General features: G+C 39.6%; 1 protein-coding gene across 1 annotated transcript in view; it reads left to right on the top strand.

Moving 5' to 3' along the window:
* The window catches only part of LOC124796013 (calcium-activated chloride channel regulator 1-like), a 134,203-nt gene that overhangs the window by 81,358 nt on the left and 35,953 nt on the right, over positions 1-16,892 (top strand). The window contains exon 9 of the mRNA XM_047260096.1: positions 15,048-15,112. Coding sequence (XP_047116052.1) covers positions 15,048-15,112 — 65 coding nt within the window. The remainder of the gene's footprint in view (positions 1-15,047; positions 15,113-16,892) is intronic.

The following is a 16,892-nucleotide window of genomic DNA, read 5'->3' as shown; positions in this document are numbered from 1 at the left end:
GCGTACATACAGTTCAGAGGCCCACTTATAGAGGCCACCTGCGTCAGCCCCATGGTGGGCTCTGGTGAGCTGTCAAAGAAACAGTATTATTTAAGCAATCACAAGTGAGTGCTCAGCCTATTTCTGCAACCCATATTACTGTTGTTCTTCATTGTATCTTACATGTTACTATATAAAGTACTATGTTTCATAAATTGTGTTTGTTCTTGCTGTAGCACATATAAAATGAATATTTCTCCACATAATTTACACAGTGGAGAATACAATATAAAACAAAATTCAACAGCTTTTTTAGTTGTTGCAGGTGATCCTCTAAATAAACTGATTTGGATCAGGCATATTCCAGTATATTAGTAAGCCTTACTGAAACGTATTGATTATGCACTAGTGACTGGAGCCTGATTATATTGTTTCTCGAGTACAGATTGACATAATAATCGTTCAACAGAATGAGAACTGAAAATCTTTTTAAAAACTTCTTCCAACGTAGAAGCTGTATACAACTGACAGCTATATCTGTATCATCAAGTTCTTTGGGACCACTAGACCAACAAATTTCTTGTCTTTGGGTATGATGCACAAACAGATTCTTTCAAACTGACCACGTGCCTTAAAAGAAACTAATGGTGAATTTGGACTGAGAATCTCTTTTTGAAGCTGCAAATGTGCTTGTACAGCATCAAAACAAACATCTGACCAGGTCAAAAAATATTTGAAAGTCCCCCCCCCCCCCCATCCCCCAGTGAGGAAGAAAAATCTGTGTTATTGTTAGATTCTTGGGTTGGTCATTGTGAAAGAACTGTTTAGAGCATCATAGCTGAGGATAAGAAGCTTGTTCATCTGGTGATTCCAAAGGACTCAATGGCGCAGATACAGCCATGGGACACATATGGCTTTTGATGTTGAAAGAACTTTGTGAGGAGATTTTCAGATCTAGTTCTGCTGAATGATTATGATGTCAATCTATACTTGAGAACTATATAACAAACCTCCAGTCAGTAGTGCATAGTCAGTTGTTTTCATCAAGGCTTACCAATGTACTGAAAAATTCCTGACATAAATCAGGATACTTAGAGAATCACCTGCGACAATTTGGAATCTTGCTGAATTTTGTTTTATATTTATTCTCCATTGTGTACATTATGTAAAGGAATTTCATTTATTTTATGTGCATGGTGTAAAAATCCTTATGTTTTAAGCATTGCTTTACAGATTATCATTATCATAATGATTTTGTATCATAATAATGATTTACTTATTATAATCAATTAACATAATTCACACGTGGAATGGTAAACTAAAAAACAAAAAACAAAAACATGAAGTAAAATAATAATTTAAATATAAAACAAATTTAAGCAAAATAAATAATTAGAAGAATAATGAATGTTTAGATATTTCAATTAGGTATGTTGGAAATACTTCAACAGCACATTGTGAACAGCTTATTTTCCAACAGCTTCTTTAATTTATGTTGTTAGAAAAGTTATCATTTTTCAAAGTTAATCAATGCTTGTGGTGTATTTTGCAAAAGTTCAAATTATTACAAAAGTTCATCATACATTTTTCAAGGATGTTAATTACATATCAACTTTTATATGAAAAACATTTTTTATATATCAACATTTCAAAGATATTCTCATTAAACTTAAAAGTGAAATTATGCACAAATAAAAGAATATGTATTACATTATTTTGCCCACTCTACACATCCATCAAGTTTCATCAAGATCTTTTGTTTATACTTCGGAATGTTTGCTTGTCAGTTTCACTCCAATACTTATTTACAAAAATACCATCATAACAATTATCAAATGAAATTCGTAACTGAATCAAGTGCAGATTTCTTGGCATGGAGGTTACAGCATGTCATTATAGATAGAACGCCATTGACAAGTGTACAAATACCTCCTGGAATGCTCCCCAGGAAGTGTGTTGGGGCCTTTGCAATATATGGGGTGTGTTAAAGACCTTGGGTACAATATTGTCTTATTGAACCCAGAGTGTTAGCTTAGCATAGTCATCAACAATAATTTATACTTCAAACTGAAAGTATATGTATTAAATGCACTCGAAAGTATAGATGTAACTGAACTGCCTACCTCAGTAGAGTGTTTACACAGACATAGAATGATTTAGTAAATTACACTATTACACTAATAAGTAAGTTCCAAAACCTTCCCGAATTACAAATTGTAAATAATAAGTAATTAGAGAACATGAGAATCAAAACTGTGATTCACACATGACCAACAACTGACTATAACCATTAGATAACAGTGGAAGATGTACAGCATGTGTATTTGAATATAGTCAGTGGTCCTCCATTGTGCAACAATGTTGAATAATTATGTTTTAGCCATGTTGTCAAGTACCGGTACTCATGGTAACTGTGACACTCAGATGCAGTAATGTCTATCGAGGCACATTGATTATCAGGCAGATCGTCATGGCCCTCATGATGAAGCCTCTATAGCTCATCTGTGCCTCAGGACAATGACAAGGCTTCATGCAATGGACATGGGTGACATCTCTTTGATTTTGTCTCCTCTCTTCAGAATTGTTATCCTTTTTAGATAATGGTTAAGAAGCATTATGGGATCTGATATGGGATAAAGTACCATTTTAGTATTTTTCTGATAGCCGCAACTACTGCACAATTTTAAAAGTTGATACCATCTCTTCCGGTTGCGGCTTAAAGGTCAGTATTTGCCACCGTAATGGGTATCCAAGGCCTGTATGTGTGCCAGCTTACAGCACTCCAGTCTGGCTTACAGGGTTATTACAAATGATTGAAGCGATTTCACAGCTCTACAATAACTTTATTATTTGAGATATTTTCACAATGCTGTGCACACACATACAAAAACTCAAAAAGTTTTTTTAGGCATTCACAAATGTTCGATATGTGCCCCTTTAGTGATTCAGCAGACATCAAGCCGATAATCAAGTTCCTCCCACACTCGGCGCAGCATGTCCCCATCAATGAGTTCGAAAGCATCGTTGTTGTGAGCACGCAGTTCTGGCACGTTTCTTGGTAGAGGAGGTTTAAACACTGAATCTTTCACATAACCCCACAGAAAGAAATCACATGGGGTTAAGTATGGAGAGCGTGGAGGCCATGACATGAATTGCTGATCATGATCTCCACCACAACCGATCCATCGGTTTTCCAATCTCCTGTTTAAGAAATGCTGAACATCATGATCGAAGTGCGGTGGAGCACCATCCTGTTGAAAGATGAAGTCGCCACTGTCGTTCTCCAGTTGTGGCATGAGCCAATTTTCCAGCATGTCCAGATACACGTGTCCTGTAACGTTTGTTTCGCAGAAGAAAAAGGGGCTGTAAACTTTAAACCGTGAGATTGCACAAAACACGTTAACTTTTGGTGAATTGTGAATTTGCTGCACGAATGCGTGACGATTCTCTACCGCCCAGATTCGCACATTGTGTCTGTTCACTTCACCATTAAGAAAAAATGTTGCTTCATCACTGAAAACAAGTTTCACACTGAATGTATCCTCTACCATGAGCTGTTGCAACCGCGCCGAAAATTCAAAGCGTTTGACTTTGTCATCGGGTGTCAGGGCTTGTAGCAATTGTAAACGGTAAGGCTTCTGCTTTAGCCTTTTCCGTAAGATTTTCCAAACCATCAGCTGTGGTATGTTTAGCTCCCTGCTTGCTTTATTCGTCGACTTCCGCGGGCTACGCGTGAAACTTGCCCGCATGCGTTCAACCATTTCTTCGCTCACTGCAGGCCGACCCGTTGATTTCCCCCTACAGAGGCATCCAGAAGCTTTAAACTGCGCATACCATTGCCGAATGGAGTTAGCAGTTGGTGGATCTTTGTTGAACTTCATCCTGAAGTGTTGTTGCACTGTTATGACTGACTGATGTGAGTGCATTTCAAGCACGACATACGCTTTCTCGGCTCCTGTCGCAATTTTGTCTCACTGCGCTCTGGAGCGCGCTGGCGGCAGAAACCTGAAGTGCGGCTTCACCCGAACAAAACTTTATGAGTTTTTCTACGTATCTGTAGTGTGTCGTGACCATATGTCAATGAATGGAGCTACAGTGAATTTATGAAATTGCTTCTATCATTTGTAATAGCCCTGTATATTTAATGGTTGAAACAATCGTTATCCATAAAGTCTACTAGGATTCTAAGGGTAGACCCCACATCACCACAATATATGCAACTAAATAATCAGCATGCGAACTCAAGTACCTCTCTATAGAATGTGGTAGACTCTCATTAAAACACAGTGAACAACAGTAAAACAATGGGAACTCCAGGATGGAATAACAGCAGTACAAAAAGAACAGATTGCTACTCACCATATAGAGCAGCCATTGAGTTACAGGCAGGCACAACAAAAATATGAATGTGTATGTGTATTCTATTTCAAAAGAAGGATTTTTTGTCTGAAAGGTTAAATTTTTAACAGTCTTTTCATTGTACCTGTCTGCAACTCAACAACTCCTCTATGTGGTGAGTAGCAATCTATCCTTTCCATATCGCTAGTAAACAACACTAGCTGTATTGAAGTTCTGTCGATGTTCGGTTTGTTTCACCCAAGTTCATTTGCACAGCTGTGAATGTTCAGTGACTGAGTGAATTTTAGACTTACGGAAAAAGAAATTACAGACACCATGAAGGAGTTGTCTGACATAAACAAAAGTTGGTAGGCTTGTTTCTGCATCTGAAAGAGGATGTCTATTCCAATTTCATGCCAGTCACATAAGAGTGCTGCTAGTAGCATCACTATGAGGATGCAAATCAAGTTTGCTTTGAATACTCACTGTAATGGCTATGTGCAACAGTTACCTTTTAAATTGGATGTGATGACCTAATGTTAGTCAAGAATGCCATTAAGGCAACAAAGATGCCATTATCATCACCTCACTGACCTCAAACAAGTTCACATCATAAGGCTATTAGAAGCTGCATGTTCCTTCTGCAATATTGCAGAAAGACTTGTCAGGAATGCAGCCACTGTACATGATTGCTGGCAGCAGTAGTCACAAGAATGACAGTTGCAATAAGACTGGGCTCCAGGTGGCCACATGGTACCACTAAGAGAGAGGACCATCATGTTTGCCGTATGGCTCTGGTGCATCATACAGCAACTGCGGTAGAAATATGAGTAACAGTTGGCACCACAGTGACACAGCAAACTGTTATAAATTGATTACTTCAAGGACAGCTCCAAGCCAGACACCATGTAGCTAACCCCAAACCACCGCCATTTGTGACTTCTATGGTGTTACGTGAGAGCTCATTGGAGGGCTGAGTAGCGGTATTTTGTGTTTTCTGATGAAAGCTGATTCTGCCACAGTGCCAGTGATGGCTGTGTGTTGGTTAGAAGGAGGCCAGCTGAGGGCCTGCAACCAACCTGTCTGTGTGCTAGATGCACAGGACCTACACCTGGAGTTATGGCCTGGAATGAGATTTCATATGACAGCAGGACTACTCTTGTTGGTATCCCACATATTATGATTGCAAATTTGGATTCATCCTGTTGTGCTGCCATTCATGAACAGCATTCCATGGGGTGTTTTCCAACAGAATAAAACTCACCCACATACCACTCTTGTAACCCAACATGCTCTACAGGGTCTCAAAATGTTACATTAGCCTCCTCAGTCAATAGATCCGTCTCCAGTGGACCACATGAGACATCATCAGATGACAACTCCAGCATCATCCACGAACACCATTAACCATCCCTGTATAGACTACTAAATGCAACAGGCTGGAATTCCATCCCACAAACTGACATGTGGCACCTGTACAACACAATATTAATGTATCAACATTTCACATTTGGGATAGCTTATCTCTTGCTTACATTAACCCGTGATCTTGCAATGTTAATCACTTAAATATTTTACCTAGACAATGGTATTTCCAAAATTTCATTACTCTACTTTAATTTTTTTTTGGTGTTACATTTTTCTTCTGTCAGTGTATATTTCATTAAATCCAGTTGCTTGGCAGCCTAGCACTTATTTTACAAATTGTGTCAAAGTTTCTCACAGAGTAGATGTTGCCTAAGTTTCATATACTATGTCACAAATAACAGAAGTCCAACAGCAGCTCTCTATGCTATAATTTCTTCAAGTTCACAATGTTAATGTACCTCATAATCTCAAAATCCATAACTCACAACTGTGAAATTATTCTTGCTTGCAGTAATTCAAAGTCCGAGTAATTCAAGCTTTGGATATTCTCAAAGTGTGAGATTGACACAACAAAATTCAAATTCCTAGTGACTTGCACTTATCTCAGAGTATTAGAATGTCTTGAAGAAACTCTAAGACCCCTTGCGGCCAACATACATATAATGCCCTCCTCAGCACTTGTCAGAAAACTTACATTTTCAACTCATAAACTTATTACAACTTAAGTCCTATAGAAAACTAAAAATAGCAGGATAGTCATATTCGATTGATGATTCCAACAACACAAAACACTTAATATCAACAATTCAGAAAAAGATAGATTGCTACTTAATGTAAAAGTGACACATTAAGTTGCAGATAGGCACAATTAAAATTGTTTAATGTTTAACATATTTATTCTTTTCATGATGGATTGTTATAATTTTGTTGCTATTGGCAAACAGTCCTCCTTAAGGAACAAGAAGATCTTTATGGCTGCTTGCTCCAAGAAAATTTGTTCTCTCTGTGCAGCTATTTTTGTAGTAGCTTTGCCTTACAACTGAAATACCTTACACAGTGTCTGTGGTATTAGTACATTTGGAGGAAGTCTCATCTCATTAATATGTCAAGGAGCTGAAAAATCTCCTACAGCTCTTACTTTTCCTGCATCAGGATGCACTTCATTCTCATTAAGTTTCCCAAGGATTTTATTATTTTGGTGATGAAGAAGCACTCTCTGAGATTCTTCTACATCTACATGGTTACTCTGCAATTCACATTTTAGTGCCTGGCAGAGGGTTCATTGAACCATTTTCATACTACTTCTCACACCATTCCACTCTTGAATGGCGCATGGGAAAAAGGAACACCTAAATCTTTCCATTTGAGCTCTAATTTCTCTTATTTTATTATGATGATCATTTCTCCCTTTGTAGGTGGGTATCAACAAAATATTTTCGCATTCAGAAGAGAAAGTTGGTGATTGAAATTTTGTAAATAGATCTCACAGCAAAGAGGACTGCCTTTGTTTCAGTGACTGCCACCCCAACTCGCGTATCATATCAGTGACACTCTCACCCCTATTGTGTGATAACACGAATTGAGCTGCCATTCTTTGCACTTTTTTGATGCCTCCGTCAATCCCACCTGGTAAGGATCCCACCCCGTGCAGCAATATTCCAGCAGAGGATGGACAAGTGTAATGTAGGCTGTCTCTTTAGTGGGTTTGTCACATCTTCTAAGTTTTCTGCCAACAAAGCGCAGTCTTTCTTTTGCCTTCCCCACAAATTATCTATGTGGTCCTTCCAATTTAAGTTGCTTGTAATTGTAATTCCTAGGTACTTAGTTGAATCGACGGTGCTTAGATTTTTGCGATTTATCATATACCCAACATTTATTGGATTTCTTTTAGTACCCATGCGGATGACCTCACACTTTTCTTTGTTTAGTGCCAATTGCCACTTTTCGTACCATACAGAAATTCTCTCTAGATCATTTTGTAATTGGAATTCATCATCTGATGATTTTACTAGACGATAAATTACAGCGGCATCTGCATACAATCTAAGGGGGCTGCTCAGATTATCACCTAGATCATTTATGTAAATCAGCAACAGCAGAGTGCTAAGACACTACCTTGCAGAATGCCAGATATCACTTCTGTTCTACTTGATGATTTACCATCTATCACTACAAACTGTGACCTCTCTGAGAGGAAATCACAAATCCAGTCACACAACTGAGATGAAACTCCATGTGCAGGCAATTTGATTAATAGTCACTTGTGGTGAACGGTATCAAAAGCCTTTTGGAAATCCAGGAATATGAAATCGATCTGAGATCCCTTGTCGACAGCACTCATTACTTCATGGGAATAAAGAGCTAGCTGCATATCACAAGAACAATATTTTCTGAATCTGTATTGGTTATATATCAATAAGTCATTTTCTTCAAGGTGATTCATAATGTTTGAGTACAGTATATGCTCCAAAATCCTACTGCAAATTGAGGTCAGTGATATGGGTCTGTAATTCAATGGGTTACTCCTACTTCCTTTCTTGAATACTGGTGTGACCTGTGCTACTTTCCAGTCTTTAGGAACAGACCTTTCGTCAAGGGAGCAGTTGTATACGATTGCTAAGAAAGGCGCTATTGTGTCTGCATACTCTGAAAGGAACCTGATTGGTATACCATCTGGACTGGAAGACTTGCCTTTCTTAAGTGATTTGAGTTGTTTTGCAACACCTAAGATATCTACTTTTATGTCACTCATGCTAACAGCTGTTCTGGTTTCAAATTCTGGAGTATTTTCTTTTTCTTCTTTCATGAAGGAATTTTGGAAAACTGTATTTAGTAACTCCACTTTAGTGGCACCATAATTGGTAACATTTCCATCGCTATCGCGCAGTGACAGTATTGACTGTTTTATTGCCACTGGTGTACTTTACATACGACCAGAATCTCTTTGGGTTTTCAACCATAATTTGAGACAATGTTTCATTGTGGAAACTATTAAAAGCATCTCACATTGACGTCCGCACTAAATTTCGAGCTTCCGTGAAAGTTAGCCAGTCTTGGGGATTTGGCATGCTTTTTTCGTTGCTTCTACAACAGTGTTCTGATGTGTTTTGTGTACCATGTTGGATCAGTCCCGTCTCTTATTAACTTATGCGGTATGAATCTATCTATTGTCGCCGATACTGTATCTTTGAGTTCAGATGGAAACTTACATCATGGACACACTTCAGCACAGTTGTCAAATGGCTTATACACTCTGCAAAAGTCTTTAAGAAAACAACAAATATTATTCACATAACAAAAATGCAATTAAAGTGTTGCCTGCAAGAAATATCTTCCAAGAACAACTTTATGGTTGCATTCAGGTGAAATAAATTGAAAGGGCTGCATTCAGTCATTGATAGCTGTTCTCACAACACAGTTTCCTATCAGCTGACGTATTTTCAATTTGCAATGTTTAGTGCAATGGCCTTTCAATCTTGGAACATAATCTTCTTCAGCTAGTAAAGATAAGCATCCGATGTCACAGGAAACATCTCCCAGAATCGACTAATGCTTGGCAAGTTCCATTCATGGAGAATTTTCATCTCCAGGGATGCCACCTTCTTGGATGGTCACCTCATTTATTTTCCCTGATTCTGGGCCAAGTGGCTGGAACCTATATGTAGCAGCAGGGAACAACTATGATACATTTGGAGATTGGCCTTGAGCTGGGTATGGCAACAGTCTTTGTTCTGCAAGTTGGCTGCATTCATTTGCAGCTGTCTGGCATGTTTAGACCTGCCCTGTTATTTGACATCTTGTAGCATTCTCTTCTTCTTTCTTTACAGTACTGTATGACATACAGTACCAACTCCATGCTTATAAACACTGAACTCTATGCAGCAATGATGTCACATCATGTGAGCAGACCAGAGGCATGCCAAACCTTGAAGCTTTGTTAGAGCACTGCCCACCAGTGCAGCAGCACTGCAGAACCCAGTTATGTCTCCACTGCTTCAGCTCTGCTAAGAGCATTTAAAATGCAGTGCAACCATCATGTTAGTATCAAATGCTTTGCTACATCCAGTGGGTGTGTTCTCTAGATGGTGCGTTCAATTTAGTAGAGTCCGGCACCACAACAATAAGAGGTCCTTTCATTATCATTGTGCTCATGGCAGAGAAAAATTTTAAAAGCGCAAGGACAGTATGATGTTAGTCTTGTTCATGTTAATGACAAGTGGTACCACCATGTGTTGCTCATTCTGTTAACTGGTAATCAGTATCTCTAATCTAGAGTTTGGGTTAATCCAGTGAACTTTGCTTGCAGTGCTAGAGAATATAGATATGTACTACAAACAACTCAGGGTCTGTAAATAGTCTTCATGGGTGAGCAGCTGGATGACGTTGTGCAAATCCCACAACATTTCTTTGGAGCAACTGTCCGACATCATCAGGTGGTTGAAGCTCGCTGGTGGCTAGGTACGACTGACAAGATCCGCATGTCGACGACGCTGTATATAGAGCATGCGCGTGAAGATTGCGCAGGCGCGGAAACCACGCATGCACAAAAATTTGCAGATAGATGGCACCAGACTCAAACGCCCTCTGCTGGGAAATGCAGAGCGGCCGTTCTACGCGGGCGCTGACGCTGTGTTTGCTAACATGCTGCCAAAGTTATGACGGGTCTATTATTGAAAGCTCTTTGCTTTCTCGTCGTGATTTAACAGCAGCCAATGCAGGGTTCCAGGCTGTACTCAATTGAAATCCCGCATCCCTGTTGATAAGGTTATCAGCTGTACGGATATGTATTGCCTCCTTAATGATGCAATCCCAGAAAGAGGATGCTGGGGATAAAACTTCCGTCTTTTCGTAAATCATGTGATGTCCTGTGTTCAGACAGTGTTCTGCAATTGCCGACTTCTCCGGTTGGCATAGGTGTGTATGACGCTGATGTTCATCGCAATGTTCTTGTACTGTGCGGCATGTCTGACCTACATATGCCGCCCCACACTGACAAGGAATCTTGTACACACCACGTTTCCTTAGACTGAGATCATCCTTAACCAAACCTAACATGTTCCTCAGTTTTGCAGATGGTCGGAAAACACACTTGATGTCATATCTTTCGAGGACTCTTCCGATTCTTGATGACGTGGCACCAAAGTACGGCAAGAAGGCCAAGGTGGTGGGTGTCTTCTGCTCCATAGATTGAACTCGCTTGGGCCTGAATGCATTACGTACTTGTCTCTCAGAATAACCGTTTTGACCGAAGACTGTCTTCAAATGTTGCATCTCACTCGGCAGGCTTTCAGAGTCAGATACCACACGCGCTCTATGAACTAGCGTACATAATGCACTACCGCATTGTGCTGGATGCTGGCAGCTTGTGGCCTGCAAATATAGATCTGTATGTGTTGGCTTGCAGTATACGCTGTGTCCCAAGGTTCCATCTGCTTTCCTTCATACCAAAACATCAAGAAAAGGTAGAGTGCCATCTTTTTCCACTTCCATAGTGAAGTTAATACTCGGTTGGAGCGCATTTAAATGTTGAAGAAACATAGATAGAGTATCCAGCCCATGTGGCCACACCACAATCGTATCGTCAACATACCACAGTAAACAAGAGGGTTTGAGAGTGTCTGACTGTAGTGTTTTATCTTCAAAGTCCTCCATAAAATAATTGGCCACCACAGGAGGAAGATGGCTCCCCATGGCAACACCATCCACTTCTTCAAAATATTGTTCTTGAAATAAGAAGTATGTTGAAGTAAGCACATGTTTAAATAGTGACACTATGTCCTCCTCAAAGTTGTTACTAATGAGCTCTAAAGAGTCCTGCAAGGGCACCTTTGTAAATAAAGACACAACATCAAAACTTACTAAGAGATCCGATGACTGCAGTCTAAGAGTTCTCAAGCGACCTATGAAATCCTCAGAGTTGCGAATATGATGGTTGCACTTGCCTACGAGAGGTCCCAATAGTGACGTCAGATATTTGGCAACAAAATAAGTAGGTGCTCCAATGTTGCTCATGATAGGGCGCAGAGGCACCCCATTGTTATGGATCTTGGGTAGGCCATAGAGTCTAGGAGGAACTGCAGCTTGTTGACGTAAGCCCTTAGCGAATTGCACTGGGATCGAGCTCTTCCTGATGAGTTCCAAAGTCTTCCTCTGGATCCTACCCGTCGGGTCACTTTTTAATTTACTGTATGCAGGATCGTCGAGCAGTTTGTGCATCTTGCTGTTATATTCTGTGTGTGAGAGGAGAACAGTAGCGTTTCCTTTGTCAGCAGGTAAGATGACGATGTCTTGGTCTCTTCTCAGATCATGTAGTGCAGTTCTTTCAGCTGCGGTAATGTTAAAGCTGGTCTTCTTAGGTGGCGCCCGAGTCAGGATGCGGCATGAATCACGCCTAATCTCTTTGGCAGCTTCCTTAGGAAGCTTCAAAACAGCCTGTTCTATTCCACTAATCACATCTCGGATAGGAATGGTTCCAGGTGTAGGAGCAAAATTCAGACCTTTCTCTAGCACCAAAACTGCAGCGTCGCCCAACATCTTTTCCGTGATATTAAACACGGTGTGTCTTCTTGGCATGTTTTCTTGCGTTTGGGCTTCGAGTCGATCGTATTTTGCCATTTGACGAACCTTGGCTTGCTGTTCAGTCCAATCAGCTAGCGCCCAAGTGGCGCTATCTACTCAGTTCCAGGATACCGCTGAAAGATTCGCTGCGATTTTCGGATGGAGTGATAGTAATCGTCTGGACACCAAGCACAATTCCTGACGTGTATAGCGTACACTTTCTCTTACAAGTGCTGCACTCGCCCATCATTTGATTCTAGTGGCAGCCTCAGAGTTTATATGGTGTTTAAATTTAGCAAATGCAGGGATGATTTGCTTGTCACGACATCTCAGTAAAAATGCGACCATCATATTCGCAACTCTGAGGATTTCATAGGTTGCTTGAAAACTCTTAGACTGCAGTCATCGGATCTCTTAGTAAGTTTTGATGTTGTGTCTTTATTTACAAAGGTGCCCTTGCAGGACTCTTTAGAGCTCATTAGTAACAACTTTGAGGAGGACATAGTGTCACTATTTAAACATGTGCTTACTTCAACATACTTCTTATTTCAAGAACAATATTTTGAAGAAGTGGACGGTGTTGCCATGGGGAGCCCTCTTTCTCCTGTGGTGGCCAATTATTTTATGGAGGACTTTGAAGATAAAGCACTACAGTCAGTCACTCTCAAACCCTCTTGTTTTCTGCGGTATGTTGACGATACGTTTGTGGTGTGGCCACATGGACTGGATACTCTACCTACGTTTCTTCAACATTTAAATGCGCTCCATCCGAATATTAACTTCACTATGGAAGTGGAAAAAGATGGCACTCTACCTTTTCTTGATGTTTTGGTATGAAGGAAAGCAGATGGGACCTTGGGACACAGCGTATACCGCAAGCCAACACATACAGATCTATATTTGCAGGCCACAAGCTGCCATCATCCAGCACAATGCGGTAGTGCATTACGTACGCTAGTTCATAGAGCACGTGTGGTATCTGACTCTGAAAGCCTGCCGAGTGAGATGCAACATTTGAAGACAGTCTTCCATCAAAACGGTTATTCTGAGAGACAAATATGTAATGCATTCAGGCCCAAGCGAGTTCAATCTATGGAGCAGAAGACACCCACCACCTTGGCCTTCTTGCCGTAATTTGGTGCCACGTCATCAAGAATCAGAAGAGTCCTCGAAAGATATGACATCAAGTGTGTTTTCCGACCATCTGCAAAACTGAGGAACCTGTTAGGTTTGGTTAAGGATGATCTCGGTCTGAGGAAATGTGGTGTGTACAAGATTCCTTGTCAGTGTGGGGCGGCATATATAGGTCAAACATGTCGCGCAGTACAAGAACATTGCAATGAACATCAGCGTCATACACGCCTACGCCAACCTGAGAAGTCGGCAATTGCAGAACACTGTCTGAACACAGGACATCACATGATTTACGAAAAGACGGAAGTTTTATCCCCAGCATCCTCTTTCTGGGATTGCATCATTAAGGAGGCAATACATATCCGTACAGCTGATAACCTTATCAACAGGGATGCGGGATTTCAATTGAGTACAGCCTGGAACCCTGCATTGGCTGCTGTTAAATCACGACGAGAAAGCAAAGAGCTTTCGATAATAGACCCATCATAACTTTGGCAGCATGTTAGCAAACACAGCATCAGCGCACACGCAGAATGGCCGCTCTGCATTTCCCGGCAGAGGGCGTTTTAGTTTGGTGCCATCTATCTGCAAATTTTTGTGCACGCGTGGTTTCCACGCGCGCGCAATCTTCACGCGTGTGCTCTATATACAGCGTCGTCAACATGTGGATCTTGTCAGTCATATCTAGCCACTAGTGAGCTTCAACCACCTGATGATATCGGACAGTTGCTCCGAAGAAATATTGTGGGATTTGCACAACGTCATCTGGCTGCTCACCCATGAAGACTATTTACAACATATCCGCCGGGAAAGCCTGAAGAGTCACAACTCAGGCTCTGTTTTTAGTTTGTTCTGATACTGCTAAATAATTTTTACTAATGTTCCATGTGGTACTTTTTTTGGAATGCTGTTTTAATGTCTATCAAATAATCCTACAATGAATCATTTCTGTTTTATTCTGACAATTGTAGAATATTCTGACAGAACTTAAGCAGCCAATATTTTCCAAATTTTCCACTTGATTTCCACAAATTGTCAGAGACTGCATTCATATCTATGAATATATGATCTTTGCTAAGAACCATTTAAATCTCACAATTTCTTGGTGACAGGTTCAAGAATTGGGTGAAATTTATGAATTCATTTATTCAAATATACAATTTCCCACTTAATGTTCCAGTTGAAAAAAGAATTGCAAATTAGCAAAGGCATTGCTTATGTTTTGAAGTAATAGAGGACTCATCCTAGAGAAGGTGTAATATTGTGATTCATTGAATAATAAGCATAATATTGAATACAGAATAAGAATATAAAATATCTCTGTGAAACAAATGAAAATGATTGTTATTCAGAATGATTGTTATTCTCCCTTAGAGTTTCAACCTCTTGTTTCGAGTACTGAAAACTAAAGATTTTAATAAAATTTTGATAGATATTCTGTGTCATCTCTTAAGGTGCTTTTGGACCTCAGATTGTTCTGTTGGCTCCCAAAATTAGAGCCATAAGATCTGCCTTTTCAGCACACTTTCCCAAATTAATTCCAAGGAACCATTCCTCTTTTGTAAAACTTATCTGTGAGAAGTTTATCTATTGTGATATTTGAATGTAAATATGAATTGTTTAAAATAGTTTAGTATTTGTTGCTAAAATGTAGTGTTTGTTCTTCAAAGGATCTGACAAAATGTCTTCTGAGGTTAAGCCATTCTCCAGGATCTGCAAAACTAACTCTTTTAAGGTAAGATGATGTTTTTTTAATTGACACAGCAATTTCATACAATGGACTCCTAGAAAAGGTTTTAAAGATTAATGCAATGTAACATCAGCTCCCAGACACAATAGTGTCATTACTGATTGCATTTTAGCTTGCATTTTCTGTGATTTTTTGGTGTCTTGTACTTGTTATAAAAGGCATAGTTTTCATTTGTTGCACAGCCCCATAGGCTCCATTTTGTAATAGGACTTGTGGGTACAGAAGTTTGAAAAGTGCATCAAGTGTAATGTTTTCTCTTTGGTTGACACAGTGGATCACTGTTCATGCCAAGCAACATATTTTAGATAGTCTTTAACCTATTTGCAATTATTCATGTTCTATGCATGCATCAATGGTATGTAATTATTTGCAATTCTTAAATAAATTGTGTTCTTATGCAGCAATACTGAGTTCATATCATTTATTCTGGTTAACTCACTCACAGATGTGATCGAAAGGTAATGGAAATTTTTTTAATTTTGCTGGCTTTATACATCTGATTTTCAATTTTTTGTCTGGGTGACACAGATGTTCCTGATGTATTTGTGCATTTTCATCTGTTGTGAATATTTAGTTTATTGTTGACAGTAGAAGTAAAGGTTTCACATGTTTTAAAGTGTTCAGTGAATTTTTACTTTTGAAAAAGATGGATCAAAGAATTTGCTTGAAAAATGGAATAAAGTGCAGTACTGCATTCAAAATGTTGACTGAGGCTGAGTAAGACAACAGTTTATCAGTGGTATAAACTTTTCAAAGAGGGTTGAGAAGATGCTGAAGACAGTTACCACCCTGGACGCCCTAGCACATCAATTGCTGACAACAATGTGAAGGAAGTAAAGAAAACAGTTCTGGAAAAAAATCACTGAATCAGCATCAGGGAGGTTGCTGATGATGCCGGCTTATCCTTTTGCTTATATTAAGCTGCTGCTGGGCGTGAAATGTGTAACAGCGAAGTTTGTTCCAGAAGTGTTGAATTTCAACCAAAAATGACATCATGTAGACATCACTCAGGAATTTCTGAGTGAAGTTGACAACGATCCAGAACATGTAAAGAAGGTTATAACAGGTGAGAAAACATGGGTGTATGGGTATGTCATAAAAAGCAAGGCTCAATCATCTCAATGAAAACTACCTGAAGAACCAAGACTGAAAAAAAAAAGTTCAGTCACATGTAAAGGTGCTTCTTACTGTTTTCTTCGATTGCAGTGGGATAGTGCATCATGAGTTCCTGCTGTATGGTCATATGGTCAATAAGGAATCATATGTGTACCATCTGAGTGAAGCAATCCGAAGAAAATAACCAAGACTGTGGCAAAACCACTCATGGAAATTGCATCATGATAATGCTCCCATTCACATGTCAATGCTGGTTCATGATTTTTTTTGCAAATAATGGAACTTTTATGTCACATCAGCCACTGTATTTGCTGGACATGGCTCCCTGCACCTTCTCTCTATCCCCAAGTCTGACGAGAACCATGAAATGATGTTGTTTTGTCACCATTGATGAGATAAAAATGAAGTTGCTGAAGGAGATGAACACTGTAATGAAAAGTGAGTTCCAGAAGTGCTTCTAAGACTGGAAAAAAGCATTGGCACAATTGTATTACACACACACATATATGGTGGTTTGTTTTGAAGGGGACAAATTTGATGTTAATAAATAAAGATTCAATAAGCAAAACAAAAATTCCCATTACCTTTTGAGCACACAATGTATGGAGCACACTGCGATTGGATGAGCTTACCTCTTCTGAACACATCT

The sequence above is a fragment of the Schistocerca piceifrons genome, chromosome 4, assembly GCF_021461385.2.
Source record: "Schistocerca piceifrons isolate TAMUIC-IGC-003096 chromosome 4, iqSchPice1.1, whole genome shotgun sequence".
NCBI classification, from domain to species: domain Eukaryota; kingdom Metazoa; phylum Arthropoda; class Insecta; order Orthoptera; family Acrididae; genus Schistocerca; species Schistocerca piceifrons.
The sequence above is the reverse complement of the archived record's forward strand: the minus strand, read 5'-3'. Positions and strand labels throughout refer to the sequence as shown.